Source organism: Vespa mandarinia, chromosome 1, assembly GCF_050613455.1.
Source record: "Vespa mandarinia isolate Hongniang chromosome 1, ASM5061345v1, whole genome shotgun sequence".
NCBI classification, from domain to species: Eukaryota; Metazoa; Arthropoda; class Insecta; order Hymenoptera; family Vespidae; genus Vespa; species Vespa mandarinia.
The window spans coordinates 2,403,793-2,420,263 of NC_140810.1; the positions used below are offsets into that span (position 1 = coordinate 2,403,793).

Sequence of the window (16,471 nt, forward strand, 5' to 3'; positions counted from 1 at the left end):
AATTGAATAAGCTATTATTAATTTTATTATTGTAAAATAATTTTATTATATTTTTCCTTTCAATATATAATGATAACGGCTTTAGTAAGATAGTAATTAAACTTATTGTAAGATAGTTTTGTATGTTTTACAATTTTTTCATTATCTCTTAAGATCATTTACATTTGAAAATACGTATTATTATGTACAATAATACTAAACTAATATTTCGTCAATTGGTTAACTTTATTTCTATACTTGTTCAATAATCTTTTTTTTTTTTATATTTTTCAAAACAGTTGATTAAAATATGAAATTAATGAAATTAAACTTTCAGTTTAATCAGAAGGCATGTATTTTTTATTTCGTAATCTTAAAATATTTCACACATTAAATTATAAAACTTTTTTTTCTTTTTTTTTTTTTTTTTTTTGGTATATTACTTTTAATAAAGGAGACATTCCTTAATTTATATCAATAATTTATATCAATCAATCTATATATAAATTAAGAAATCAAAATCTTGTTATTCTATTAATATCTAAGTCCTCCTGTTCCTCACAAATCGTCGCTTCTGTTTGTCCCATTTTTGGAGTGGCACATCTCGAAGGATACGATTCGTCGTGTTCTCTTCGGTTCAAAGATAATCTGTTCTCGACGTAAACGTCCGTCTCGATACAATCTTTCTCCTCTAATATTAATTTTTTCTTCTTCTTTCGTTGAGACTTCGGTAAAGCGTAAGCCGAATCTACGTTGCTCCTCTCGATCTGGACGCTTTGAGGCTAAAACATAATGGCACTACTTGAACATTTTACTCTGATTCTTTTTTTAAGATTTCCATGAATTTACTTTCTTTCTTTTTTTTTTTTTTTTTTTTTTTTTTTTTTTTTTTTTTTTGACAAACTAATAATCCTATCGATAATATTATTCATCGACTTTCCGATTTATTTTTAAAACTGATTGAATTTTTGTTTTTTTTTATATACAATTATGTACGCATATATATATATATATATTTATATAGGTATGTAATTTATATATTAATATCAATTAATAACATTATTAAAATGTATTGATAAACTTTTGTATTAATAAACTTTACTCATACCTACATATATAAATATAATATATTTGTATAATATTATTTATATGTATATGATATTAATAATATTAAGATTAATAAATAAATTATTTTGTATGATATTTATGAAAACGTTTGGGACACGTTGATTGATAATGTAATCACTAGCCATAAATCGATATAATTATCTAATATCGTTTGTATATTTTTTCACATAAATTTATTCTTGTTAAATAATAAATAATCGAAATTTAATTTATATAAAATAAAAAAAAAAGAAACTGAAATGAAATAAAATTTTTTATAAACATTTAAAATAAACATTACAAAATTGTGTTTCAATTAAACTTGCAAATTATAATACGTCGACGTCCAAATCAATAAATAATAATTATCGAATTTTTTTTTTTTTTTTTATTTTCTGATAATATAATGGATATATATATATATATATATATATATATATATATATATATATATTAATTTTATCATCGTCATAGAGTCACTCACATCAATATTTTCGACGCATACACGTGGTACACCGTATGAATTTTCAATTTCTCTCATCTCCGAACGAAAACCATAATTATTGTAACCTGGTATTCTCCTGGGATCAGGACTCCTGCAGTGACTCAGTGACCTTGGATTTGGGCTTGAACTACCGTAATAATTTGGAAACATAGGAGGAGCTTGTAGGTTGTTTGTACTACCAGCACCCATGGGATGAACGTAATCATAAAATCCTCGATTCTATATTAGAATCATAAGAGAGAAAGATCTATTATTTATTCTCGATCGATCGATACAACAAATAAACAATATTTCTTTCCTTTTTTTTCTTTTTTCTTTTTTCTTTTTTTTTTTTTTCAAATTTCATCAAACATCAAGTGTAAGAGCAAAGATGAATATGTGACGATCTTCTGTGAAATAAAAGAAGCATAAAATGACTTTAACGTAAAATATTACGATGAGTTAATCTATAAAATAATAATAATAATAATAATAATAAATAAATAATGATTTAACAGAGAATCTATAAAAGGTTGCACATGCGATAACGTGCTTCTAATCCAAGTAAGAAATCTATGCGAGGCTTAATTGGAGAAAGGGAAGAAAAAGAGGGGTTGGGAGGGGGCTGGTGCGTTACACAAGATTTACGATACAGTTCAATGAACCGTGGATGAAAAGGCTTTTTGAAACTAGTCAAGTGCTAAAATAAAGAAAAAGTAAGTAAATGAAGAAAGTCAGAAAGTTGACTCTAATTAATTTTTGAATTTTGAAATGAAAGTGTTATTTTTGTTCGTTGATTCTTTTTTCTGACCTGTCTAGCAAAAGCATTTGTTGTTCTTGGATCGGATATTAAATCGACGGCAGGATTGCATCTTGCTCGAAAGTCTATCTCTCTTGGCAAATTTGTCACCATGTAATAAGTTCTCGGAATGAGAATACCAATGATGATTAGGTAGGCCGTAGCTAATATACCAAAACAGACCACAGTGTCGCGAATTTCCGGCTCCATCAGGATGAAAGACGTCACCCAGATAGCCCAGCTAACAACTAAGCCAATCACTGTTCCAAAAAAACACTTCCCTTCGCGATAATTTCTTTCTATGTGAGCGATGAAACAGCAAACGACGAATAACATTGCCAGTAAGAATATATCGTAACCTATAGAAATAAATAAAAATTAGAAAATATTTTCTTATTTATCTTATTTATAATATTAATACAATAATATATATATATATATATATATATATATATATATAATATATTAATATAATAATCAGATATATATATATATATATACATATTATTTTTATATTATAAAATATGATATAACAAAAATGATATTTCGTGTATATATCGTGTAATAAAATTAAATAGACAGACTATATTAAATATTTCATTATATACATATATATATATATATATATATATATATATATTTATCTTATTATTATATTAAAAATAATGAATTATTACGAGAAGACATGACAATTATTTTGTAATAATATTAAAAAGATTTAAAAGTCTTCTTATCTTTATTTATTTATATAGCGAAATAATTTCTACGGTCTTATAAGTTTCATTACAAAAAAAAAAAAAAAAAAGAAAGAAAGAAAAACGAAAAAAAAAAATAAAAATAAAAGAAAAAAGAATATTATGATTTTGCATTAAAAGATTACCTAAGAGAGCAATAAAAATGAGACTCCTGACTACGATAGCGGAGTCGAGGGTGCTGAGAAAGAAATAACTGGTCGATATGGCGATTTGTACACCGAACACGAAGAACACCATTAGCCCCTGGAGGTAACCGTTTATGTGAGTGGTAAATAGACCACCCGTAGAGAATGCTAGAAATAGGGCCCTCGACAACATCACTGAAAAGAGCAGGCCAAAGGCTAACGTAGTCACGAAGATCTTCCTTGAGTTCAAATGCTCTCGAGTACTATACTGATCGTCGTTCATGCAAAATGGTAAAACCGTTTGCAATGTGAATATATTTCCTAATATCAGAACGATCGTTAACGTTGGATTTCCATCTAGTATATCCTCGACGAAATAACGATATAAAATAAATACGATGATGACGATGCAAGCAAAAGTACCGCTAACGGCAACCGTTAAGAAGATTGGTATCCAAGTTTCTGTCTTTAAGAAACCATCTTCTTGTGTACCTATATTTCAAAATACAATCTATTTTTGATAAATGTTTTATTTAAAAATATCATATGTCAGATATAACGATATATCTTATCCATTAAAATGTTCCGTTATCATAGAGTTAGAACGAATATTATTTGAAAATATATCATTATAGAAAAAATACATCTTTTTTTTCGTTAATTATTTAATAATAATTTTCAATATGAATCGACTTAATGTCATATTGTTTACAGGACGAGCCAAAAATTTATACGCAAGTTTACAAAATCAATTACACTCTTAACGAGATACTTTTTTTTTGTTTAATTTTCTTTTGTTTTTTTTTTCTTCAGATTGCAAAACTTATAAGTTCAGGAACTTTGGATCTACTTAAGGAAACTTTTATTCCAGCCGATCTCTGTATTTACGTCAAAGGCACGTTTTGTCCATTTTCTTTCTTTTTCTTTTTTTTTTTTTTTTTTTTGAAATTATTCCTTCTATTTAAAAATTACAAACCTTTAATTAAATCACGTGAATCGAATCTCCTTTGAAAGTTCGCACATTGCCCGCAATTGTTGGCGAATTTTTTCAAACAGAGCTTTGGCATTCTCGGTATTTTTTTTTCCGGCAATATTCGAAATTTATTTGGCTCGATATTATATGTCGCAACATCGACGAGCGAGTCCTGATGATCTTTCATAGAAACGATATATTTTATCGACTGAGCTTTCGGTAAAACTTGTAGTGTTTCGTAAATATCGACATTTTTAATATCTTGACGAGTGTGAGAAATGAAACGTGGCATCACGCAAGATACATTTTCTCGAGGACAATTTCTCTTTCGTAAATCATGCAAGAGTCCTGTCAATTCGATTATAGCTTTACCAATACCTAAAAGATATGGTGAATGTGCGATCGTATTGATACTCTTTTCGGAAAACTTTTCGATCGATTGAAAAAGTCCTTGCTTTGTATCGATATCGAAGGATACCGTTCTCACGATGTACGATCCTGATGGCACCAGATCTAAAAAAATTCAAAATTTTCTCATTATTCAAACAAATAAAATTTCTAATCTATTCGCGAATAATCTATAAATGAATTTTCTATTATTATAAAAAAAAAAAAAATATAGATTGGGTCAAAGGTTATAATGTGATTTAAAAAAAAAAAAAAAAAAAAAGAAGAAAAATCGATTACTCCTTAACGAGACATATTAGAACTAATGTTCTTCTTTGAAGAGAAAGAAAAAGAAATTTATCTAAAAAGTCTCGAGAAGGAGTAATTGATTAAGAAAAAAAAAAAAAAAAAAATGAAAAGAACTGCAAAAAAATTTTAACTCAACCTGTACAACGAAATATGTTTGAAATCCTAGAAAATTCTTTTCGTTAGATTAATATTTTATCGAAGCCTTCGAAATGTTTACCATCAACATGGGACCTGTCGAGAGATAAAACTATCCACGTTTTTCTAGGTCCTTCGACCTTTTCTCCCTTTTCAATCGACCTTTTTATATCGTCGATATTTCCGATAACAACGATCAGTGCTTCGGTAACATTTTCCTCCAATTCTTTAATATCCTTGTAGTTCTTCACGCATATACCAGAGTTTCTTGCCGCATCGAAAAAATAATCCAATAGAAAATCAGAATTGATTAGGACCAAATCGATAGATTCGAATCTCGTACTGATATAATGCACCATGATATTGATCAATGGCTTCGTCAGATTCTGTTCACTGTAAGAACTGATAGGTAATACACTAAAATTATGCAAAGGCTCGAGAATATTGTTATAGATGGCTGGTACAAGGACGCCCATTTCATAATTTTCAGAACAATCAATATCCACGGCAGCTTGTAAAGTTTGCTTATAAACCATAGTCTCTTCCTGGCACGTATCGAAGATCCTTAATCCTATAAAGATTGTTAAAAATTATCATATAGATCGTCTCGCGCGAGTATCGATGAAAGGGGAAAAAAAGGAAAGAAAAAAAGAAAAACAAAGAAAGAAATGAAAAAAATTTTTCTTTGATAATCCTAATACAAATTTATTCTCTGCTTTACCCAACGTTAAATCGGGCACGTATTTCAATTTGTTCAAGATTTTTACGACGAATATTGCCGTTGAAATTTCTTCGTATCCTTTGACAGACGTTAAGTTACAAAAGGTTCCATAGTTCAGATCGACGAAAACTACGGGACATTGGAACAAAATAATTTATTTATTTATTTATTTATTTATTTATTTATTTATTTATTTATTATTTTTTTTTAATCATATAAGAAGAAAAAGAAGAAGAAGAACAAGGATTTAAAGATCATGATTACTTACCGGATAACATTGCATCTCCTGGTATCTCTACGAGTGTTTGATTTTTTCCACATACTACTCGTTCCTCCATCGTAAGGAAGAACTTGTCAAAGTTCAATATCGAAAGGAACAACAATATGTTCGTCATCGAAAATCTTGACATAGTGATGACGATTGTGATCAAGCGAATCGTAATAGAGGATCGACGTTTTTCAAGAATTTTATAGACGACGACGACGACGACGACGACAACATTCTCTTTTCCCTTTTACGTTTTAGTTACGTACGAAGAAAGGTAAAAAAGAAAAAAGAAAAAATAAAAAAGAAAAAAAAAGGACTATTAGTTTGCTATTACTTGGCCGATGAAAATCCCTCGAAGCGTTTCCTTCTCCTCCTCCTCTTCCTCTACCTCTTGCTCCTCCTCCTCGGTCCTTCGTAATTCAATATATCACGATAGTCCTTTCATCATCGATCGATTTAGCTGGACATTGGAACACGAATCCTGGTCTCGTTAGATTTATCTCTTCGACGATTTGAATGACGTCAATCGAAAAAAAAAAAGAGTAGAAGAAGAAGAAGAAGAAGAAGAAAAAGAATATTCGTAATTGGAGTAGATTATCGAAGATAGACGTAGAATCCACGTAAAAGGATTCTCTTTAATATTAATTTCGATTCCGTCGATTAAATTCAACCACGAGAGTCATATCTCGATGAAGAATTATCGTGATTATTGAAAGTACGATTCGATCGTCTCAAAGACAAGTTTTCGAATTAATACGTTGAAGTTGTTCGATGAATGTGTTGAGGATAATTAAGGTCGTAGAAATTTTCAAGGACGAGAACGAAGTTTCTTTTCTTCTTTTTTTTTTTTTTTTTTTTTCTAGAGAAGAATATCTCTTGGCTTCGAGTACACCGAGTATACACGTTGATGTACGAGAGAAACGTTGTTAACGAAAATAGGAAGTGTCCGATTGATTAACGATCTTCTTCGTACTGCGATATTTCTCATTAATCACTAATAATTCACGAAATTTGACGATAGCTTTTTGATTATTACAACGAAAACGACGACGATTACTCGTAGAACAAAGAGGTAGCTTCATGTCGATGCCGATAACGTTTAAAATCTCGACTGGGAAAAAGATATTCTCGAGCAACAGAACCGTGGAAGCCATATTTCTGCCTGGCCTAGACCCGCCAGTCTATGTACCTCTTAAACGAATTATATACTTCGGCCAACACAGTCACGTTGACTTTCTGCAGCCATTTAAGGTGAACATAATCTTTAATTGACTGACAGGGTCTTTTCCTTTTTACTTAATACCACTCCTATACAAAATTGTGTTACATCGATAAAATCGTTTTTAGAACGGTTCTATGACTAGATTGTTGTTCTTCTAAAAAAGGCTGACAATTGACCTTACGATCAAGAGCCATCTTTCCATTTCTCAGCCATCTTGTCGACCTTATTTCATTAACGAACTCGTTCGTTCCCCGTTGGTTTCATTAAATATCAATTTCAATTTTTATTCCAAATAATTTCTCTTTTTTCATCTTTAAATTAATTATTCTTAACAATTCATTGTCGTTATATTTCTCTCCTTTATTTTTATTCATAGTATTATTTCTTTTCTTTTTCATTTTGTTCCCTTTATCCATGCTCATTATTAAAACTGACTGAATCCAAATTTAATATATATATATATATATATATATATATATATATATATATATAAATTTGTCAAACTATATAGAAGTTCATTATCTCAATAAAATAAATATGTCATTCTGAACAATTTTACTATCTAAATATGTCCTTAATTATATGTGAGATTGTCAAATTAATTATTCTTATCTATAGATATATTACATATTGTAATCTATAGGTATATATATAAATAGATGTACTTAATAAAACATTCGAGTAATGATTATATAAATATATATATATATATACACAATTTATAATACAATTGCATTCATATTTATATTTATGTATACATATATACATGAATGTATGTATCCAAGTCCGACTGATTTAGTTATCGGATGTACGTTTTGTACCGGCGTAATAGCGTTAATATTATGAAAGTCGAAGCGCGTGGGTTGCTCATAAAGACGACAAAAAACGACAAGCTTGGCTCGGGTAAGCATCGAGTTAATTAGATTCTAGCCTAACAAAACTAATTTAAACGCTTAAACCTTAAACTCGTTAAAAAGGACTATTCTCTCTCTCTCTTTCTTTCTCTTTCTCTCTCTCTCTCTCTTTCTTTCTCTTTCTCTCTCTCTCTCTCTCTCTCTCTCTCTCTCTCTCTCTCTCTCTTTTTCTCTTTTCTGTTATGTAGCAAAGTAAAAGCGATAAAAATTTATTTTAAAACTTTTATATGATACCTCTGCCAGGTAGAACTCACAAATTAATGTATTTCTATTTTTTTTTTTAATTCACCTCTTTTGAACTTCTTCAAAATACAATCATCACGTTTATATACATTTTTTAGTTATATATAAATCAACAAATATAAAAAAACGTGTGTACAGACATATATGAAATTAATGTCAAAATCAATCTAAAGATATTTAAACAAAGAAAATTGCAATTTTTATATACACACACATATGTATGCGTGTGTGCCTGTGTTATAATCATAAGAACATTTTTAATAATTAATAAGAAAAATTCCAATTATGTGATTATGCAGAGAATGAAAAAAATTATAATCGTACTCGTCAAAATTTTTGTTTTTCTACGTAATCGTGATCATCGATCATCATCATCATTGTCGATCATACATTTATTTTATTTCCTTATCAAAATGAATATTATTTTATACATGATGCATAACTATCCATTATAACAATTTTTCTTCTCTCTCTCTCTCTCTCTCTCTCTTTGTCTCTCTCTCTCTTTCTCGCTCTCTATTCCTTTTATTTTCTGCAACGATAGATCGATCATAGAAACCGCTGATCGATCGTCCTTCGAAAAGACAAAACCTAGTTAAAATGCAATTCCAAAGGCGTGTTGTAATTTTGTGGATGAGAACACAATGAAATCTCTCTCTCTCTCTCTCTGTCTATGTCTCGATCATTTGTATCAATTAGTATACGAAGATAGAGAGATAGACAGACATCGAATGATTCTATACTGAAACGTGAAACGAATTAAGTGCAATATGTAATCAGTGTAAATTCATGGAGTCATAGTGTCTACTTTGTTGTCGTCTACACTACGGAAGAATAAAGAATGCTTTTACGTCAGCTACCTATAATAGTCTAAAATAGCGTCCACTTTATGCATCGTATACACCGATCATCGGAGTGCAAGGAATAAAGAAAGAGAGAGAGAGAGAGAGAGACAGCTAGAGAGTATAGCAACGTTAGACGATCGATCGTTTGCTATGCGATAACGACCGGCGTCCTCTTTTTTATATAGATTTATTCTTACAATAGTTAAAGTGTATCGTTCGATTTTATTTCTGAAAAATCGTAAACATCATCTATGAGAATTAATAAAAATTTTATGATAAGACAGAGAGAAATAGATAAATAGAGAAAGAGAGAGAGAGAGAGAGAGAGAGAGAGAGAGATAAAGGGTGTACGAGGAAAAAATGATAAGCAGCCTCTCAGTTTGCATTGTCCTATCGAAAATTTAGATAACAAGAGTATTATTGTAATTTCATTGGATCATATCAAGGTCGTCCCATGACGCAACTATGTACAGTTGCGAATGTTTCGGTATAAAGCAAACGACAGATAGCTGCGTTATTGTCGAACGACATTTCACCGACCTTAAACTCCGGATTGACGGCGACCTGAAAAAAAAAGGAAATAAAAAAGAATACGGCAGAGAGAGAGAGAGAGAGAGAGAGAGAGAGAGAGAGAGAGAGAGAGAGAGAGAGAGAGAAAGTGATAAAATGAAAGCTTTTTCTTAATTGGTGATGTGAACGTGCAATGTAAAATGACAGAGAATAAAAGGAAGGAAGAAGTTAATTAGAAATTTTTGTAGGCATAAAGGTTACTATTTAATAATAAAATCTATTAATCTATTATATATTTACCTTAAGCGTATATTGTCCTGGTTCTAACTCGGAAATATCCACCCACTGACAATCGATATTGTGTTTGTATATGTCGCTACAATTAACGGAGATTCCTTGGTCACCGTAATTCGCACATTTATATCTGTAAAAAAAAAAAAATATATATATATATATATACACGAATCAATGATTATGAAAGATGTGATCTAAGTTAAAATTTTTAAATTAAAGAAAAAAAAAAAAAAAAAAGTTTCTCCCGTAATTCGTACAATAAGGTATTAAAATTTTTTTTTTGTTTTATATTATTTCAACTAAATGAGATATTTGAAGAACTATTATTTAAGATGGAATACTTTTTATACACGGTGGACCAAAAGTTTCTCTTTTCTCTTTTTACTCTTTTTTTTTTTTAATAATCAATGACTCTCTCTCTCTCTCTCTCTCTCTCTCGACTTTCCAGGCTAATTTTTTTTCTTCTTTAAATAATCGTAAGAAAAGAAAAAATTAATAAAAAGGTAAGAAAAAAAAAATAATTAAGCTAAAATGTTTCGATAATGAGCGACTAATATTTAACATCAACTTTTGATCCAATCATGTATAATATGAATAATTACAAGATACTTCTGTCGTTCTTATACATTTACCGTGGCTGAACTCCTGGAATACATTGATTATCCTCCAAACAAAAGGATGCTTTGTGACCCTCTGCCACTTTGTTGCCACTCGAGTCGATGATATCAAATGTAGCGAAGACTTCCATAGAGTGATAATGCCTATAAAAAGAATAGCAACGTTTTAATGGATTAGTTACTCGAACCTCGGCACTTGAGCATGTCTCCTTGATCCATAGATCATACTTTCCAAACGATCTATTATACACGTCATTTTTACACAACCAATTCAATGCTACTACGAGTGTTACGGCAATGTTACAAGAAACATTGAAAAGCTAACTAACAAGGTCATTCTTATATTATTATTATGTATGTGTATATATATATATGTATATATAGTACACATCAAAATTCATTATCCCTTTTATATTTCAACGTACACGATCTATCAAGATGTTAATGCAAAATAGATGATCGATGTAACGAGATAAATTAATGTATTAATTAATTTTTCAATTAATTTTATATATGCTTATATAATATTTGTTTGAAAAAAAAAAAAGAAAAAGGAAGAAAAACAATAATGGCCCGAGCGTAGAATGTTTTTATTTTATAAATGTAGAAAAAAATGACTGAGAAATTTTGACGAACGATCGAACGGATCATATTTTAATTAATTCTTTCAATGACTTCAATATGTTATAAGTTTTTGAGAAATGACGAGTGAAATATTTTTTTTTAATCTTGAAATTGCATAACATTGATAGACAAACGTATTCTTTTATAATCAAATCGTAATATTAATCCAATATTCATCGAATTTAATATATTATATTTTATCGAGAGACAACTGGAACGAGAAAAATGGAAGTATTTTTATTTCACGATTTAAAACATAAAAAAGAGAAAAAAAATGGAATATCATTTGAAAACTTCCATCGTTATTTAATTTTCGCCATCTTAAACTTCGATAAAATAATATAAAACGAAATAAACAAGAAAAATCACGTATGAATTTGATATCCGTCGTGATAGATTAAAAAAAAAAAAAATGAATAAAAAAAATAGAAATACGTACATACATCGATAGGGATTTTATCGTAGTCAAGATTTTCTTGGCACGAGAGAGAGAGAGAGAGAGAGAGAGAGAGAGAGAGAGAGAGAGAGAGAGAGAGAGAGAGAGAGAGAGAGAGAAAGAGAGACGTCATTCGCTTATCAAAACAACTCACATGTGACACATGTGCCATTCCCATAAATGTTTAGGCACGGCTGGTCGGAAGTCAGCGGTTCCGGCATTTAAAATCCTTGCGGTGAACCTCAAGAGCCTTCTGCTCTCAAAATGCCAATTATATGATTCCTTTTGAATTTTGTATGCGCGCGAAGCCACGCAATTTTCTTCCATAGCGCATTGAAGCCAGTAAAGCTGACGATCTTCCAAATGTGCTGTTCTCATTAACTCGATATGATCAAAAATGAGATCAGGCATATCTCGAGAACACACTACACCCGCTACATTCTCGTTCCCACCTATATAATATATATATATATATATATATATATATATATATATTTGTTTTTTATATAATTCTTTTATTAATTCATTAATTGATTTATAAAAATATGAATATATCAAATTTCTCATTAAACAATATATAAAAATGTTTATTAAACATTAACATAATTCAATATCTTGTTATTTGATTAGATGTAAAATTTATTAAAAAAAAAAAAAAAGAAAAAAAAAAAGAAAACAAATAAAAAGGCAAGAAATTTAGAAATTCCAATTTTGATAATATGATTTCTAAAAATTATAAAAATATTTTATTTTTATAAAAAAAAAAAGAAATCAAAGAAATTAATCAAGGATTATTATCCAATTATTCGAAATAAAATATATAATTTGAAGTATAAACATTTAAGTAACATAATATATATACATATATATATATATATATAAATATATATGTCCTGGTTAAATTATAATTAGAATTTCAGCTGTAATAATATATACCTGAACAATCAGGAATTCTATCGTGTAAACATTCAACCAGATTCTTTTCATCCCCATGACACCGTACACCGCTAATCGCTATGGGTATAGTCTCGCCGACAAAATAGTTGCTTTGTGTCGCGTCGGAGGCGTAGCCAAGGCCTAGTTGACGACAGACCACCCCTGCTTCGAAGAGGGACCAGCCGTCGCCACATACGACACCCCAATCTAGAACGGCAAACGCTTGTATTTATGTACCTAACTGTGTACCCACGTTCTGTTCAAGTTTGCCGACGATCCTCGGTGATTAGATCGGAAAAAAAATCAAAGAAAATATACAATAGAGAAAGAAAATGATTGTAAAATATAAAAAAAAAAAAATCTAATAATAATTTTATTATTATTATTATTATATTTTTATATTACATTACATCTCTATGATTTTATTATTATATTTATTGTTGTTGTTATTATTATTATTATTATTATTATTGTTACGGAATGAATTAACAAGATTAATTTACCAGCTGTGCCCAGTTTAATTTCAAGTCTACCCTCGTTATGAACTCGACCTCCAGCCAATCGTAAGGCCATGCCCTGCTGATGCACATCCTTGATCCTTGACTTTTCTTGTTTCTCTTTAAACGAGGAAGACAATGACAATTTTTCTTCTTCGTGAAAACAAATAACACCGGCAGCCTCGTTGCTCTCACAATCAGAATTTCCCCATCCATCGAAACGACATTTGGAAAGTTCCTCTTCTGTACCGTCGCAATAAATATTATCCATCCAGTACTTTCCTGGAAAAAAAAGTAAAGAAAAAAAAAAAAAAAGAAAAATAAGAAAATCAATCGTCCGATCTATAACTTCGATCTTCTTCGATCAAACGATCCTTTTTTTATTATCACATTGATCGAGATTTTAATTAAATCAATAAATATTCTCAATTATTCTTAATTACTTATTTCAACAATGAGTTTATATTCGTTTACAAAAAAAAAAAAAAAAGAAAAAAGAAAAAAAAAGTACATATTAGTTCTTCTCTTTTTTCATTTTGAATAATATTTATACATTGGTACTAGTGAAAAGAAAAATTTTTCTTCAAATGGTTCTTACTATTGTCCGACTAATTTCGAATGAAAAAAGAAGAAAAATAAAGAAATGGTCCTCGGATAAACGCTATTTCGAGAAGTAGTAAAATAAAAGGAAAAGAAAAAAAGAATAATAAAAGAAAGAAAATAAGAGGATGAAGAAGAAGAAAGGAAAAAAGAAAGGATAAGGATGGACTAATAGTATTTTTGAGGTCGAACAGAGAAAGAAATAAAAAACAACAAAAGATTTTCCTCACTTTTGGCCTGTCCAAAATAACCGTTGGTCGTCGGTTTAATTGCACCGTCGAACCCTAATTGCCTGCAAACCACATTGGCCTCCAAATAATCCCATTCGTCGTCGCAAATACTACCCCATTTACCATCGTGCAATATCTCTATATTACCTGGATAACAAATGACAAAAAAAGAAGAATTGAAAAAAGAATAATAATAATAATAATAATAATAAAAGAAGAAAAGAAAATAAATAAAGAAATAAAAGAAATAAAAGAAAAATAGCTCCTTCAATATTCTCAACGTGAGATCGGTCGTAACGATCTAAATTAAGAATCTACGATATCGCGATGACGTTCGAATTTTAGAATTCCCGCGAAAAGGATCTCTTGATAAAAATGGTGAAAGAGAGAACTCGTTAAGGCATCCATTATTATTACATCGGACTGATCGACGCGCGAGAAGATAATGCCAATAAAAAGATTATTACGTCACGGCAATATACCCATAAATTTCATTTTATCTTCGATTAATATGAATAAGAAGAATAAAAAATATTTTTAATATATCGATACATTTTTTCTTTGTTTTTTTTTTCTTTTTTTTTTTTTTATTGGTTAAATATATAAACACATAGATGCGTTAAGTATATATATATATATATATATATATATATATATATATATATATATACGTGTAAAATTAATATTTATGAACATATGTACATATGCATATGTATATTCGTGTACATCTACATACCCCACGATTCACGGTATCGCCTAAGTACGTCACGTATGTGTTATGTGCGTCAAGTACATAGTTGACATAAATCTTACTTGCGTTGACCTCTTTTTAATCATTCATTACATAACGTTAGTAGTATAATATACCTAACAATCGTCTGCTGATAAAAATATATTTTTTTTATTCAATTAAATACCGCGTTTAAAAAACCCTTAAAATCCGCTTTATCGATTTCATCCCATCATAAAATATATATTTTCGCGGAAAATTTTAAATGCTATGCGACCTTTCAAACAATTTCTCTCTCTTTCTCCTCTCTTCTGTTTCTTCTTCTTTTTTTTCTCCTTTCTTTTTTTATCCTTTTCTTCATAATTTTTCAAAACGTACCCACCTTCGTAATCGCCATTCTCACCACCGACCAACTTTATCGCACCCTCTTGCTTTTTTAACTTTCGAAAATCTCTTTTAAGCTTCTTCACTATTCGTGCCTTTTTCGCGCGCTCCATCGTCGATACGTTATCGTCATCGGCGATCACGTAAAGATCAAACAAAGCCGATACGATCGTCATTAAAACGAGCAGTCCTCTCTCGCTTAATAAATTATTCAATCTCATCTTTCGGATCTTTCTTTTTCATTCAAATTTTCTTATAATCTCTCTCTCTCTCTCTCTCTCTCTCTATTTGTCTCTCCCTTTTTTCTTACTTATATCGTCACGAATGAAATTTTTTAATATTATTGACGAAATTCGACATTTCGAATAGCTTCGTAAAAAAGCATGGCGATCAATGATTCATTTCTTTTAATATACCGATACATTTGGCAATGGCTATTGTAATTCGATAAAAAATTTCTATCATAGATCGTTTTAAAAGGTCAAAATTTAAAGATCTTTCTTCGAAATCGTTCGTCCCGCGAATGTCCGTCTGGACACATTAAAAAACTTAAGCAACACGTGTATTTCGTTTACCGTTCTCCGGACTACTGATGCGTGCACCGTCGATCACGCAATGTAATATCTTTGCTCTCTCATGTAACGCAAGAGTATCGTCTACGTAACGCAACGAACGATGTAGTATATATATATATATATATATATATATATATATATATATATATATATGTATGTATGTATGTATGTATCTATGGAGAAGTTGGCACTTCTTAAGAGGCACACATGCTAGATCGTTTCTTTTTCTCTCTTTTTACAGTCCCCTCATTCTCTTCTCTCTGTCTCTCTCTTTCTCTCTTTCAAAGTAGTTTTTTTCATGTTCGTCATCGACAGCGATGAAATGATTGAAATTAAAGACGTTTCCAAATTAAAAGACTAAGCTTAAATTTATCGTACGATCAGATTCCTTTCTTCTTTTTCTTTTTTTCGTTTTTTTTTTTCGACTAAACCAAAATTTCAAATTTTTTCATTATTTCATCAAAAGAAAGAAAGAAATAGACAAATTTACAAATGATATTATTATAATTAAACGAAAATATTTTAAGTTTCATAGCATACGTCGTGAATAAAATTTTCAATGTGAATTATCACATCGAACAAAAATATTCTTACTTTTTTCATATTTTGATAAAAAAAAAAAAAAAAAATAAATAAATAAAAAAGAATCCAAAGAAAGAAAAATTTGCAAGCGTTATCACGTTTTATTGAAAGAAAATTTTAGAAAGTTGCGCTATGAAAAGAAAAAAGAAAAAAAAAGAAAAAAAATAAAAATAGAAGAGAAAAAAGAATA

General features: G+C 29.6%; 2 protein-coding genes across 5 annotated transcripts; both read right to left on the bottom strand.

The window, feature by feature from the left end:
* Positions 1-442: 442 nt before the first annotated feature.
* Positions 443-7,666, bottom strand: boss (G protein coupled receptor bride of sevenless). 4 transcript variants are annotated; one of them, XM_085660319.1, is made up of 9 exons: positions 6,377-7,665; positions 6,043-6,286; positions 5,775-5,903; positions 5,136-5,624; positions 4,226-4,735; positions 3,250-3,741; positions 2,382-2,728; positions 1,571-1,810; positions 444-761 (listed from the first exon to the last, which is right to left on the bottom strand). In XM_085660319.1, exons 2-9 carry the CDS (start codon positions 6,182-6,184, stop codon positions 495-497), a joined length of 2,616 nt encoding a protein of 871 aa, XP_085516445.1. In that variant the 5' UTR covers positions 6,185-6,286; positions 6,377-7,665; the 3' UTR covers positions 444-494. The 4 variants fall into 4 exon arrangements, with proteins under 4 accessions (XP_035732088.2, XP_085516445.1, XP_035732087.2 ...); XM_035876195.2 differs by having other exon boundaries at positions 443-777; positions 6,043-7,666; XM_035876194.2 differs by having other exon boundaries at positions 6,043-7,665.
* Positions 7,667-9,657: 1,991 nt separating this feature from the next.
* LOC118446040 (lysyl oxidase homolog 3A) lies at positions 9,658-15,733 on the bottom strand. The gene is made up of 8 exons (XM_035876200.2): positions 15,123-15,733; positions 14,011-14,157; positions 13,187-13,462; positions 12,684-12,890; positions 11,902-12,199; positions 10,703-10,831; positions 10,077-10,200; positions 9,658-9,830 (listed from the first exon to the last, which is right to left on the bottom strand). The coding sequence occupies exons 1-8, from the start codon at positions 15,343-15,345 to the stop codon at positions 9,708-9,710; spliced, it is 1,527 nt and encodes a 508-aa protein (XP_035732093.1). The 5' UTR covers positions 15,346-15,733; the 3' UTR covers positions 9,658-9,707.
* Between the last annotated feature and the right edge of the window lie 738 nt (positions 15,734-16,471).

Excerpts from the sequence above, each read along its gene's own strand:
- boss (XM_085660319.1), bottom strand. The coding sequence starts at position 6,184 with ATGTCAAGATTTTCGATGACGAACATATTGTTGTTCCTTTCGATATTG. Across the intron at positions 1,811-2,381 it reads CAAATGCTTTTGCTAGACAG|AATCGAGGATTTTATGATTA; the intron begins GTCAGAAAAAAG and ends ATTCTAATATAG. Across the intron at positions 762-1,570 it reads TATGCGTCGAAAATATTGAT|CCTCAAAGCGTCCAGATCGA; the intron begins GTGAGTGACTCT and ends ATTATGTTTTAG.
- LOC118446040 (XM_035876200.2), bottom strand. The coding sequence starts at position 15,345 with ATGAGATTGAATAATTTATTAAGCGAGAGAGGACTGCTCGTTTTAATG. Across the intron at positions 13,463-14,010 it reads TTATTTTGGACAGGCCAAAA|GAAAGTACTGGATGGATAAT; the intron begins GTGAGGAAAATC and ends TTTTTTTTCCAG. Across the intron at positions 10,201-10,702 it reads ATTCCAGGAGTTCAGCCACG|ATATAAATGTGCGAATTACG; the intron begins GTAAATGTATAA and ends TTTTTTTTACAG.